General features: G+C 33.7%; 1 protein-coding gene across 1 annotated transcript in view; it reads left to right on the forward strand.

The window, feature by feature from the left end:
• Positions 1–8,672, forward strand: part of LOC111633481 — a 34,140-nt gene extending 25,468 nt beyond the window's left edge. The window contains exons 4-8 of the mRNA XM_023378062.1: positions 2,547–2,830; positions 5,166–5,344; positions 7,743–7,879; positions 7,953–8,084; positions 8,176–8,672. Coding sequence (XP_023233830.1) covers positions 2,547–2,830; positions 5,166–5,344; positions 7,743–7,879; positions 7,953–8,084; positions 8,176–8,245 — 802 coding nt within the window. The 3' untranslated portion in view covers positions 8,246–8,672. The remainder of the gene's footprint in view (positions 1–2,546; positions 2,831–5,165; positions 5,345–7,742; positions 7,880–7,952; positions 8,085–8,175) is intronic.
• Positions 8,673–14,377: the final 5,705 nt, after the last annotated feature.

A 14,377-nucleotide genomic window follows, 5' to 3' on the forward strand; every position in this document is an offset into this window, starting at 1 on the left:
AAAGTATTATGTTTCAACAACAAATGCCAACAGAAATATTTTACATGAAAGATTTTCAGGTTTTACAAAACATGTCAGCTGTTAACGTCAAGGTTTATTCAAAAAATAAAATAAACCAGTAATTGTCAAGAACATCTGCTGTTTTTGTGAACAGGTTGACTTACAAGATGGTCAGCTACATTGAAAGGTATTCTGGTATATAAAGTTAAAAGTAACCTCATCATAATTTGTAGATGTCTCATATTGGCAAGTGTTTGCAGCCAAGAAAGAGGAGGAAAGAAGACATTATTTGAGAGGCTGAAGTTTGTGTAATTTGCCACACAAATCACCAAAGGAAGGAAACAAGAAAGCATTTCTTGGCTCCTGATTGTAGTTGATTAAGTAAAAATCGAATCTCAAATCAGCAAGGATTATAAGTCGGATCATTTTATTTTAATTAGCAATGTGGAATTGATTTAGAAGAGTTTAACAAATAATGCACAATTAGGCAAAGTAAGCACCTTGATTGTTCATCTGTCTAAGAATTGTGAAGAATATATAGAATATTGTTAGTCAACCTTCTTTTTATGTGTTTAAGTATTATTGTGAGAGTCAAAATTTAGTTAATTTTTAAATAAATTTATTTTGTACCTACAAAATTGAAATAATATAGAGACCGTGGGAATTTGTCTTAATATAAACATTCTCACGAGGAATCCATGCATAGTTTACACTTACAGGCAAAATTAGTCATATTGTTGCCATTCTATCACCACCTTTAACCCCAAACCTGCTAAAACAATTGATCATCTGACTAATTTTCCCACCACAAAAAGTATAAAAGCCATCCTTCTTCCCCTCTCGGAGGAATTGCCAAATGTCGAAGTCGGACATTGCCTTCCCCATCACAGACCTCACTTGTGTCACTGCTCAGAATCCATTTGGACGACATCACGGGAAAATATCCCACTAGTATATGCAAAGAGGTATGAACGCATATTTGTAAACTCTCTCTCTCCACTATCCGTGTAGTAGCAGGATAGGTTGATATAATGGAACTTAGAGTAATTACATTTGTAAATTTTTCCATAGATGATTGTAATAAACTCTTGTTTTGTTTTTAAATGGTGTCTTTACTCGACATAGCCGTCTTATCGTCGACCCCTCCGACTCTCCTCCACTCGCATAACGTATAACTGAACAAAACGCCATGCTTGACAAGAAAGTCGGTCACCGACCTGTGGCCGGAAGGAGAGGACTTCCCAACCTCCCCGGCGGCTCACATTATTTTCAAATTATTGTACATTTATTTTAAAAGTTAACATTTCCATGTTCCATCATACAGTTTGATACCTTAAGATGGTCTGTCAAAAAATTTGAAGATGTTTGATCTATTTCTTTATGGGGTTATTTTGGTGATAATGTTTTGTCTAAATTATTTATGGTGTTATTTCTTTTATAATTTAAATATAAAATAAAAATTGAAATGAATAACACAGAAGATAATTATTTTTCTCAAAAACAAATTTTAGTACAAGAATTTAAGAATAATGAATAAAAATAAAGCATAAAATTCATTTAAATTTGCATTATGAGAGTATTTTAGGGTTTTAAGGAAATGTTAGAAATGAATAAAATCCCTATTTTTGATGCATAAAAACATTTCATAATTTTATACTATATTTTTGCAGCAGTTTTTCATACATTAGAAATCTGAAGATTAAATCGATGAAATAAAATAATTTCATAAGAAAATTAAAATTTGAAATTTGAATGAATTATACATAGTCCAGTCACATTAATGTAACCACTCCTTACTGTCGATATCAATGTGAAATAACTAATCACAGGTGGCAGGTAGCAACACATTGCAGTTAAGGGTATATAAAGGGTATCTGAGGTAAGCGAAACACATTGCAATCGTTGGCATAATGGATGTATGACGCAATTTATCCGACGTCCAAAAGGGCATGATCATTGGCTTTCGGCCAAGAGTGGAAGCATTTCTGAAACTGCTAATTTTGTAAACTGTTTGCATGTCGCCATGGTTAAAGTATAAAATTTGGATAGTGCCCAAAATGGCACTATCCAAAATCAGCGACGTGGCAAATGTGGTGCACCACAGGCCAAAGACGACAGAGGTGAACGACAGCTGTGGAGATACGTTCAAGCAAACAGACGTGCAACCATTGACCAACTGACCGCCCAGATGNCATAATGGATGTAAGACGCAATTTATCTGATGTCCAAAAGGGCATGATCATTGGTTTCTGGGCCAAGGGTGGAAGCATTTTCGAAACAGCTAATTTTGTAAACTGTTTGTTTGTCACTGTGGTAAAAGTATATTGTGCATTGCAAAATGGCACTATCCAAAATCAGCAACATGGCAAATGTGGTGCACCACAGGCCAAAGACGACAGAGGTGAACGACAGCTGTGGAGATACGTTCAAGCAAACAGACGTGCAACCATTGACCAACTGACCGCCCAGATGAACCAATGAGCTACCAAAAGTGTATCCTCAACGACAGTTCAGCGAATGTTGCTTCATATGGGCCTTTGCAGCAGATGCCTGGTTAAAGCACCTATGCTGACTCCTGTTCATCAGCAACGAAGGCTGAAATTTGCACACCAGTATAGCAACTGGACGTCCACTGAGTGGCGACAGGTGGCTTTTTCCGATGAATCACGTTTTGTGCTCTATCAGACAGATGGACGTTGGCATATACAGCGTGAGGCATCTGAAAGCAAACACCCTACAATTGCTGCAAGGGTCCAAGCTGGAGGAGGGAGCATTATGGTCTGGGGAATGTTTTCGTGGCATTCTCCAGGTGCACTCATCATTGTGGAAGGCATGATTGATCAACAGAAGTATGCATCTGTCCTTGTGGACCATTCTGGCTTTTGACAGGTGGTCACATTAATGTGACTGGACTGTGTATATTAGAATTTGTTCTACTTATCCTCAGTTTGCTTAATGCATCTTTTTAATATTAGTGAAATTTGAATAATGCAAATGTTTTTCACTTGGTTAGCAGGCCTTCCTGATGCATAGGCAGTGGAAGGTGGAATGCCTGAGAATAGCTAAAGGCATTTCAGCCAGGTCAAAACCATTTTGCATTATTCAAATTACAATTGTTGGGCTGCAATTTGAAAAAATTGTAGACCTATAAATTCCCACTGTCATTCATCCATCTGCATGTCTGTCTTTCCTTAATCTCAAGAACAGAATTAGATAGATGAAAGAAAAGACCAAATAGGGAAACCTTTGGGCAGGAGGCTTCGATTAACTGTAAATGAACTTCCAATACAAACCGGAAGTTGTGATATTTCAATTAAGAAATTTTTCCCTGAAAGAAGTTACATAGATAACTAGCACAACTTTATTGCTAGCAGGAAAAATATGATGTACAGGAGTAAGCCACTACTAATTTGAGATGGAGAGCATATAATTTAAATTAAATAAATTAAGAATATGATTAAAAATTGCAGCCCAGCATTGTGACAATGTCACAATAAATGATTGCTTGTTAAAAAGTGCATTAATTAAGTTGAGTAACCATAGTGGCTAGATCATCCATACTATTTATCCTCATTAATGATTTGTAACAGTATATATTTGTGGCCTTTTTTGCAAAAATAACACATGCCAAAATTGGTCAAAAATGGGTTTTTCATTGCATCTGGCAACCCTAATGGTGGGTAACTTACCCATAAAGTATTATGTTTCAACAACAAATGCCAACAGAAATATTTTACATGAAAGATTTTCAGGTTTTACAAAACATGTCAGCTGTTAACGTCAAGGTTTATTCAAAAAATAAAATAAACCAGTAATTGTCAAGAACATCTGCTGTTTTTGTGAACAGGTTGACTTACAAGATGGTCAACTACATTGAAAGGTATTCTGGTATATAAAGTTAAAAGTAAAGTTAAAAGTAACCTCATCATAATTTGTAGATGTCTCATATTGGCAAGTGTTTGCAGCCAAGAAAGAGGAGGAAAGAAGACATTATTTGAGAGGCTGAAGTTTGTGTAATTTGCCACACAAATCACCAAAGGAAGGAAACAAGAAAGCATTTCTTGGCTCCTGATTGTAGTTGATTAAGTAAAAATCGAATCTCAAATCAGCAAGGATTATAAGTCGGTGAAGATCAAGAGACTATTCAAATTTGTGACACACATTCTGGGTCATACGAAAATATTCTAATTAGAAGCATCTGGAAGTGGATCAATGAGTTGACCCTGCCATAACCCTATAAAGATCCAGTGTCTATATGAGACAAGAAACTTGTGGATTTCCTGAAGCTGTCAACTTTCCTATAGAAGACAGAAAATAATAAGTTCTATGAAAATCTGTCAAGTATTACAGGTAATAAAAAATATGTGGACATTGAAGAGGAAGACAACAGCAGTGGCTGAAAGGACTCAGAAATGACACATGCAAACTTTTTCATGTAAAAAACTGTGAGAATAAAGTTTGAGAAAAACAGCATATGTCAGTTACCAAAAATTAATTCTTGGATCTTGTTAAAGTTAATATTCCAGAAATACACCAAAACCCTAAGATTTGCTCCTACTTGTTTTGGCAAGTAGGAGCAAAAGATGTTCATGTGCAATGCAATTTAATAGAAATGTTATTTTTCCTCAGCAGTATGTATTTTGACATGCAAAAAAGGCTTCATTTAAAGACATAAATATAGATGATTATATTGTATTTTTATCTGATTTTATTGCATTACTGAAAATATTCTCAGTGTAATATGAATAATGCTACATAATTTTCTACATCCATTTTATAGATGTAATTTAAGTAAATCATAATTTTTCAAATATCTGCTTGCAAATCAAAATATAACAGTTTGAATGATTTATAATGAATGGTTACTGGATTGATCATGTTTTTATCAATAACAAAGACTTTATTTATGCTTAAAAATGATATTTTTAGCACAGTTATTATGATTGTTTAAATAAAATATAATTTTTAATAATTTAATCTTATAATAATAAAAAAATATTAAAACTAACAATAATATGTGAATAAGAAAATTTTAGAGGATTGAAATTTATTCAAAGCACTTTCATGTAGTTTTTTATTTATATATACTTTTTGGATATTGGTTGTACAGGTAGTGCTGATCCAAATTTATTTATACCTTTTTATAATAAATTTTATCTTGGCAGGGTTACAAATGTTACATTGTTTGAAGGCAAATGATCCTAAGGAAAATGGAACAGGTGTAGGTGGAAAGTCTTTCTTTGTTGATGGTTTTTATATTGCCAATTGGTTAAGAGATGTTCATCCTGCTGCTTTTCATATACTTTCTTCAACACCTGTTAAATTTGCCATAAAAAGTCATTCTGTGAGTATTATTGTGTGCATTTTAGAAAATATTTATCTAATTTAAATTCAATTTTATTTACATGAATTAACAGAAACATGAATATATAAAATGCCATCTAGGCCAAATATGCACAAAATGGTTTTATGATACACAAATTTTTTTTTCTTCAATTTATTGGCTACAACTTACTTGAGAAAGCATCATCATGGAACATTTTTCTTGATAGTGCTTTTCCAGAAAGTTCACATTTAACCAAATATTAAAGCCAATTGCTTTGCAATTAATTAATTCTGTCATTCTGTGCAGTATTGCATTATTTATTGATAACATTCAATTCATAAATGCCACTTTAATTTCAACAAACAACTCCAAAGCTTAAAGACAATCAGTTAGTCAATAAAATTTATTAACTGATATTTAACTGATTTCTTTTTCTCAAGCAATTAAATTTCCTCAATGAGATAATAGGAAAATTTTTCAGTGTAAAAGATAAATTGGTTGTCCTTTAAAATATAGGTATGAAAAAGATATTTTTTAACTTTTTTAAATATGAAGTAGTTCAAAACTTTTTTTTTTTTTTTGACTCCTAAATGTATGAAATATGATTTTATTTCTATTATATGTTACTTTAATAGTCATTGAGTGTTATATTCATTTATACTCAAACATATTTTATACAAAACTAAATTTTCATTATAATGAGGTTAATATTGTAGTTTAGTTTTCTCAAAATGACTCAAATCTAAGTGAATTGACTTTTCGCATTCAACAATTTATAACTTTAATGAAAAAAAATCAAGAGCTGCATTAATCTATATGAATTTTGCAAAATAATACTATATTCTACATTAAAATGTTTAATAAAAATAAATGGCATAGTACAATTATGGAAAAAATTTTTAAGAGTAATTTTTAACATTTGGATAATCAATTTATATTTATATTTCATTTTTCAACCAGTAAAGACTGACTTGAGTGAAATAAATTTTTGAAATAATTTCGGCTTAAATCAAGTTTTGTGAATAGAAAGAATAAATTAGAAATCTAATAAATTTGTTACATAGAAAAAATAGCCTTGCATTATAGCAAAAATAAATAATAAAGTAGAGGAAATGTAATTATTATAATAGTGATGTTTTATATTACTTTCATAAAATAAGAATTTTAAAATTTTGTAATGATTTTAGTTAATAGCATTAACATGAAGCATATTCTAAAGTTGGAAGATAAAATCCTTCATCTCTACTCTAGGGCAGTGATTCTCAACCTTTTTTGTCACAGTACACTTTTAATAATTTAAAAATTTGGCGGCACACACGGTTACTTTGGTAAGTACCGCAGGACAACCGGTGACGTCATAACACAGTTGATTTTTAAACACAGTTGTTTAGAAAATGTGACCTAAATAACCATTTTAGTAACTACTGGCAGTTACAGGTAACACTGGTTACAATTTCCAAACGTGCCCTAGAAAGGTAGAACCAATTAAACTACTTGTCTGACGTCGCTTATGTATGGATATTTGCAGTGGTGGCACACTTCAAAAATCTCACAGCACACTGGTTGAGAATCACTGCTCTAGGGTTTGAAATTTAAGTTGGTGGGTGTTTGTGCAAATTATGAAAATGTTTGGGGGTTTTTGAGCACATTGCTGGCAGAAGGAAGTTGGTTGCATTGATTAAATTTAATTGATAATAGTTTATCTGTCTGTGGCATGGGTATTTGTATTGAAAGCCAGTAACGATTGTCTGCTCAGTGTCTTAAGTTGAAGTGTTGAACAGATGCTAGAAAAGTCTAGAACAGATATGGCAAAACTTCTTGATCCTGCATGCCATATAACAAGCATTCCTAGCTTTAAAGATGTTTATGATGCTAAAGTTTTAGACTTTGAATAACGATATCGTTATTTGAAGTCTGAAACTTTGGCAAATTAAATGAATATGCTTTAATTCGAATAAATGTACAAAAGCTGATTGAAAAAGGATGATTAGGTGATAAACTGATAGGATGATTGAAAAAGATAGAAGGTAAATTGAAATCATATGATACATTATGTGCCAGATGATTTCTCCTTACGTGCCACTTTGGGCACATGTACCATAGGTTCTCCACCCCTGATCTAGAACATCAAACTGTATATTGTGTGTTGTGAACATTTTGTCCGTGTTAGATTCCTTTACGAATTAATTCCAGGACCACACATTACAATATAGTCTATTGTATATATTTGAAATTAAACTGCCAACAAATTTTTGTTAGAATTTGTTAGAAATTTTTTTGTTAGAATTTAGAAACTGTATTTATGACTTTTAAGGAGACTGAGAGACTTTTTGAATGCCTTTTTCAAATTTCTCAATAATTTAATATATTAAAGTCTTAAAAATTAAATATTTATTGCTTATTAAAATCATTTTAGATGAACTATAGCCAGACAATACCTGTCATATGCGTTGACAATGATGGAGAAGTTCAAGAAATTCATTATAACAACCGAACCATGGCACCTTTACAAATACCATCTCATTTGGTCATGCCCTTCTATCATGCTTATCAGTATGCTGTTTTTTTAATGTAACAGAAGATTACCTTTTGGTATTCATAAAACTAACTATTGATTGTTATTTAGATTGATGGCAAATAAAATGCGTGAAGAGAGTTGCCAGTTATCGTTTCACATGGTTCCTGGAGATCTGGTTGCATTTAATAATAGACGTGTCCTACATGGTCGTACCAGTTTCGATCCAACAAAAGTTACAAGGTATTTATAGAAATTTATCTGAAAATTTTGAAAAATCATTATTTGTTCTAATTATTCCAAATGTATATAATATATATATATATTATTATAGGCATCTTCAGGGATGTTACGTGGATATTGATGAAGTTTTTACTCGTTATAAAGCCATGATATCTGAATAAGGCACTACTTACAGTATAACTGCATTAAATGTACATATTTTGTCAAAAAATTTGTTTTCTTGTAAAAAACTTAAATAATTATCTTATCATATTGGATCTGTTTAAAAATGTTTCAAATTATTAAATCTTAAACTGTAATTAGAAATGAATGTATTATTAATTCAAAATGGATAAACCAAATTTTAGACTGTATCAGTCTTAATATTAATTATTTTTAATCTCTTAATATAATATATAATTACATAATATCAAATGAAGATGATGATGATGATTGTAAACTTTTACCATTTATTTCTTGTTTCTTTTAATTGTATGACGTTCTTAAGGAAAATGAGTAATTTTGTTTTGTTTTTATGGCTGTAATATGTCTTTGATTTTTGATCCAAATGTTGAAAATAAATATACAAAATAAAAAGGATAATTTCATTGTAAGTGCACTGTCTTCATTATAAATTTGTGAAATTACAGATTCATTTTAAATATCATATTTGTATATTTTACAATATACATAATTACTAATTACGAAATCTTAATGTTTTTATTAAATTTTATGTTAAATTCTGTTTATTTGATGATTGTAATGTGGAACACTTAAAACAATGCAATTTTTCTTTTACATAAATTTACTAATGAATTTGAATTGATTTGTGCGATTTTATTTTTACAAACTTTATATTAAAATAAATATATTATAAAAAATCTAAATAATTCTTGTAGCACTATATTAACAAATACGTTCTCTGATTATTTTTAAATACAGTAGATCACCCTATAATACAGTAGATACATTCCACTTTATATCAATTCGTGTTTTACGATCACTTAAATACATGAGCCAATCACAGCCTGGACGTATGCAGTTTAGGGACTACGGCTATTTGAAAGGTTTTCTTCCATAAAATTAATCGATTCTAGACTAATTTGGCTCAACATTTCCAAAACGTATAATTTTTTTGGGGAATAATCCATATAAACTATGCTATAAACAAAAAATTTGTAGGATTACTTACCGAGTATGCACCGTTCGACGACGCCATTGCTTAAGCTTGTTTTCGTCGTGGAGCGGACCATCGAACGGCGGGCGCGTGTTTTCTGGTGTTATTTTTCTGCGAAAAATTCGCTGAACTTTGGCAACATCATTAATATAAATATAATTTTTATGGCCGTTAAATAAATGGTTTTTAGTAGGTCCTCTGCTCGTTTAAACTCGACTGTTTGTGCAATATCCGTTATTGGACTAGATTCGACCAATCCTGTCGTGACACGAGTCGGTGATGACCCTTTTTACCGTATTATATGAGTCTCTTTTAGCGTGTTTATACGAATACGATCGCAATTTTTTCGCCGTTATATACGAATCCGTATTACATGAACACGTTTTGTAGGGTCTACTGTATTCACTTATTTTTTTAATTTTTTAACGAAAAGCATTACATATAAATTAGGCTGCAATATGAAAAAACTAGACCTATAAATTCCCACAGTCATTTGCTAGTCTGTTTTTCCGTCCGTTCTTAATCTCGAGAATGGTGTTAGATGTAAGTCAAGACAAGATTTTGAAAGCTTGAGTGCAGGAGGTCCCGATATATACTCGAACTTCCGATCTAGACCTGAAGTCAAGTGAATTTAAAAGATTTTTTCCTGAATGGAGGCATGACTTTTGTTATCAGGAAAGGTATGATGTAACGGGCAATACACCACAAATTTGAGATGTAAAAAACAGAGAATTTGAGATGTAAAAAAAATACACCACAAATTTGAAATGTAAAAAACATTGGGAATTATACATTTTTAAGAACATTTATGTTCTTAAAAATGTATAATTCCCAAACATTTTGTTAAATTCTAATTGTTATGCTCTATTTTTATGCAGCCATAATTTACATAATTGATAGTTTTTCGATATTTAAATAAAAGGCGGCACCAAAAGAAAAGTAACTGATACACAAGAACCTTCCAGACGTGTGCATCCAACAGACCATGAAGTGAGCAGCCCAGTAAGGAATAAACACTATAGTGGCAACTGACGGGTAGAAAGACACCAACAGCGTGCTGGTGGCTTATACAGATACCGAACAAAACACCAGAGCCACGGCCACAACACCCCTCTACCCAGAGGCTGCGATCTTTACCGCGGAGGGATATGCAATTCTTCAGGCAATCCAGAGCCGGCCCTACCATTGGGCGAACAGAGCAGCCGCTCCGGGCGCTAAGCCTTAGGGGGGCGCTCAGTGGTAAAGAAAATTAAAGGGTATAAATTAGGGGCAACCAAGGGGGGCGCCGTAATAGGATCTCGCTCCATCCTAAAACTTGCCTCGGGCCGGCACTGAGGCAATCCGACGTGTCACTGACAAAATGACAGACGTAATAATATGCACATGTGAAGCCCTGGAAATAGCCCTCCCCCAAAAAGGGAAGATATGTAAAAATTTGTTATGTTAAATCGTCAGGAAAGTAAATATATAAGTGTCGAATCGGCGACACCCGACTTTGACGTCGACGCTCATCAAAAGTTGACCGAAAAACCAAATTTTAGATGTAAAAAGAAGAAAATGTAAAATATTAAAAGTTAAGACGCAGTTTAGAAAGCAAAACGAAACTAGATAAAAAAAATGACTAGATGAGCGAAGGTGTCATAGTCAACAATTAAACGCGATCGGATTCCAAAAGATGGTGTCGGATAAACCATCTCCAGCCGACCTTTTCCACGAACTTAACGAAGCTCCATTTACACCTGGAGACAGGTGGATGGCCAATTGGAAAACGGTGATGTAAGATCTATCCAATTGACAAGGAGTCGATCGCAAAAATCCTATAAAAACGCAAAATTCAAGGACAGCGGGACTTTTCTACTTGATTTCTACTTCCACCAAGACTTCCACCTATACTTCTGTTGTATTCGTGTATCTTCATCTTTCGTGCATCGACTTTCGAGACATCGAACTTTTTTTTCTCCTCAACACTGTCCAGGGGCCCCTATGACGACGCACCGGATCATCGCCGAAATTCTCAACAACGCAAGACTAGGACCTTTGCCAACAAAAATTATGTAAGCATTATCGTCCGGAATAAACGGTTTACCTTTGTAAACACTTGTCTTTGCTGCCTTTACAAACCGCCACCCACATACGCTAAGACCTTAGACCATCCCAACGGTAGGGAATAAAAATCTCCCCCCCCAATCGGCGTTCTTACACACAGACTCGAAAGTATCCTAACGGCCCTCTACTCAAACCACGAAAAGTCTTCACCATAATACAAACCATCGTTATCCTCAATCAAAGACACGAACACAACCTACACACCATGCTCGTATGGAAACAAGGGCATCTACATTAACATGAACAAGCTGACTGTGAGATTCTGGAGGGGACAATTAGGTAATTAGATTAATTAGTTAAACTAATACGCAGTTAATGCAGAAATGGAAAAAAAACTCACTTTCTTTTTCCACCACCTGACCTTTCCAGTGACCTCTGATCCGATAGATAAGGACGATCAAATAACCGTACAAATTGACAATTTTAACGATGTTTTGAATAAATGTCTGCAAGACTTACTGAGCATGGATGATAATCCATGCTCAGTGAGTCTTGCAGATACTTTTTTAAAATTGACTGGTTGTTGAAGAAAAAAAGATATTGATCAAGATAATCAATTAGTTGGATAACAGCTTGAATTTTATATTATTAGACAATAGAGTCTACCAGCGATCAACAAATACCATCGGACGCAATTTAACAAGATTTTTGGTTCTACATAATATTATTGAATATTTTAACTTCTAATAATGTCTGTTTTAATATAACATAACTGAAATTTTAAAAAAGTAGAGGAGAAGGTGGTATTATGGAACCCCAATTACATTTTAATGAATTGTAAACAAGGTATCATAACTACACCTACATTTTTTATGCGAAAAGTAATGGTAACTATTAAACTAAATATTTCTAATTGGATTTTTCGCTAGTGTAACTATAAGTATGGTTTTTGAAGGCTTCCATACAAAAAGTCAGAAAGTAGGCTTAGAGAAAATCGGGTGGTAATATGGAACCTTACAGTATATTTTCAAAATTTGCATTAATGTAGCCAAAAACAAATAGGAAAGTACAAAAAATGTTAAATAATTACAAAATTATTTACTCCAATGTCTTTTATCGCAAAAACACTTTTATAATAGAAAAATACGACCTCCATCAACAATATATATTCCAGCAGCTCTTTTTCGATATTCTCAGGAAGAATTGACTTTCTACCTAGTGTCTTTTTCACAAATTGCTCCCGACGAATGTCTGCTTGCAAAGAGAGAGAGTTTAGTTCCATATTACTGTAAAAGCACCTGTCCCTATTTCACACATCGCCATCTCGAATTAACTTATGTCTGTCGAGACCAAAATTTAAAAAACGTGAACATCACACAGATTAATATGTACCCCTAAGTCTCTGGAACGGAATCATGCACCAGTGAACCTACAACTACACGATTTATATTTTAAAAATAATTAAATTCACTTAGCATTCAAAACTTGCGAATTTTGAAAAAAAAAAAAAAAAGATTTGTTGATTAAATACGGACAACCGTTTAACTGAAGTAAAACGGGTTTTCCCTTACTATGGATGTCTGCCTAGTTCAGTTCAGCCACAATCCGCTACAGTTCTCCTTTATTATCAGTTCGAAATGGGGTGGTTCCATAATACCCGCAGTGTTCCATAATATCATCTTTTCCTCTATATTTTAAATAGTTTATATTCTGAGAGATAGGAGTATCTTGAAAACAATGTACATTTCTCAGGAAAACCACGAAGAACACTTTTAAAGATATCTCGTTATTTACTTTAGAAATGTTTAAACGTTTCAATTTCCTATTTTAAATAGAAATTAATGTTGCAACGAATAGTATATTCGGCCGAATACCGAATATTCGGCCAGGAGCGTGGCCGAATAGCCGAATATTCGGCCAAACTATTCGGCTCGATTAACGCATGTACGAAAATTGGCGCGAAAACCTCATTATGGCAAGGACCCGCTCTCTATTGGCCCGCTGTCACTACGCTTCGCCAATCGCGTTAATTCTTGACAGTTGTAGCGGACAGACAAGAGCGTCATGACAGTATGCGATAAATGATGATATCAAATGTGAATAACAATGAAATGACCTACACGTATAAATAACGGAAAAAGAACAGAGAAGGACCGCGAAGTGAAAATGTGAAAATAAATATGAAATTGAGTTGATAACATAATGGAACAAGTCGAAGTAGCTTATTGGAGCGAAATTTGCGGCCGTCTATGCCAAACAATTGTTGTCATAGACTTCGGAAAGCTAAATGCTTGTAATGAAAGTCACTTAGTGTGCACGGGCGAAAGCCTGGGACCGAGCTGTCTCGAATCTTTGAAATCATAACTGTGACTTATATCGACGTCCTATCTGTCTCTTTTCTCCGTTATCACCAGGCTATGAGTCACGTAATTATAAAATGGAAAAACTACGACGGAAAAGTGACGAATCGAAAGTATCGTGAGCGTGTATTATGATTTATGCATAGGCATATGTGGACTGCCCACCAGTGGCCGAGTGGTCTTAGTACCCTGAACACTGGGAGTTCGGTCGTGGGTTCGCGCCGCGATCGGACAGGCTGGCTGCTTGAAGTTTTCCGGGTTTTCTCCTTTCCGATAACGACTAAATAGGAGGCCACTTCCCCATAAAAGTCCTCCCGGAAGGCATTCTTTCCCCTCGCGTAACATCGCGCCCCAGAGCAGGCAACGTGAAACTACTCTGGGTATTAACTTTGCCTAGTAACACCTTGGCGCGTTACTAACTACTTACTAACCTACGCCAGGTGTCGCCGACGTCAGGAATCTGATATGGCACCAAGAGGAAGGAAAGAGAAAGGAAATAGCAAAGACGAGCGCTTAAAAAGAGTAGGCAGAGTCAGACCCTCACATGTGTGCGACGATTCTCGAACGAATAGGTGTGTGTTGATCTTTGTAATTATAAATTGTGAATACATGTGACTAATATTAATATTTTTTTTATTTTGTGCATGTTATAAGTTATAAATAAATTTAAGCAAACAACACTAACCCGATAACATTAAATCTAAATACCAAAATGATTAATTTACTGTGTT

This window comes from Centruroides sculpturatus, unplaced genomic scaffold (assembly GCF_000671375.1).
Source record: "Centruroides sculpturatus isolate CEXI.00-Female unplaced genomic scaffold, Cexi_2.0 scaffold618, whole genome shotgun sequence".
NCBI lineage: Eukaryota > Metazoa > Arthropoda > Arachnida > Scorpiones > Buthidae > Centruroides > Centruroides sculpturatus.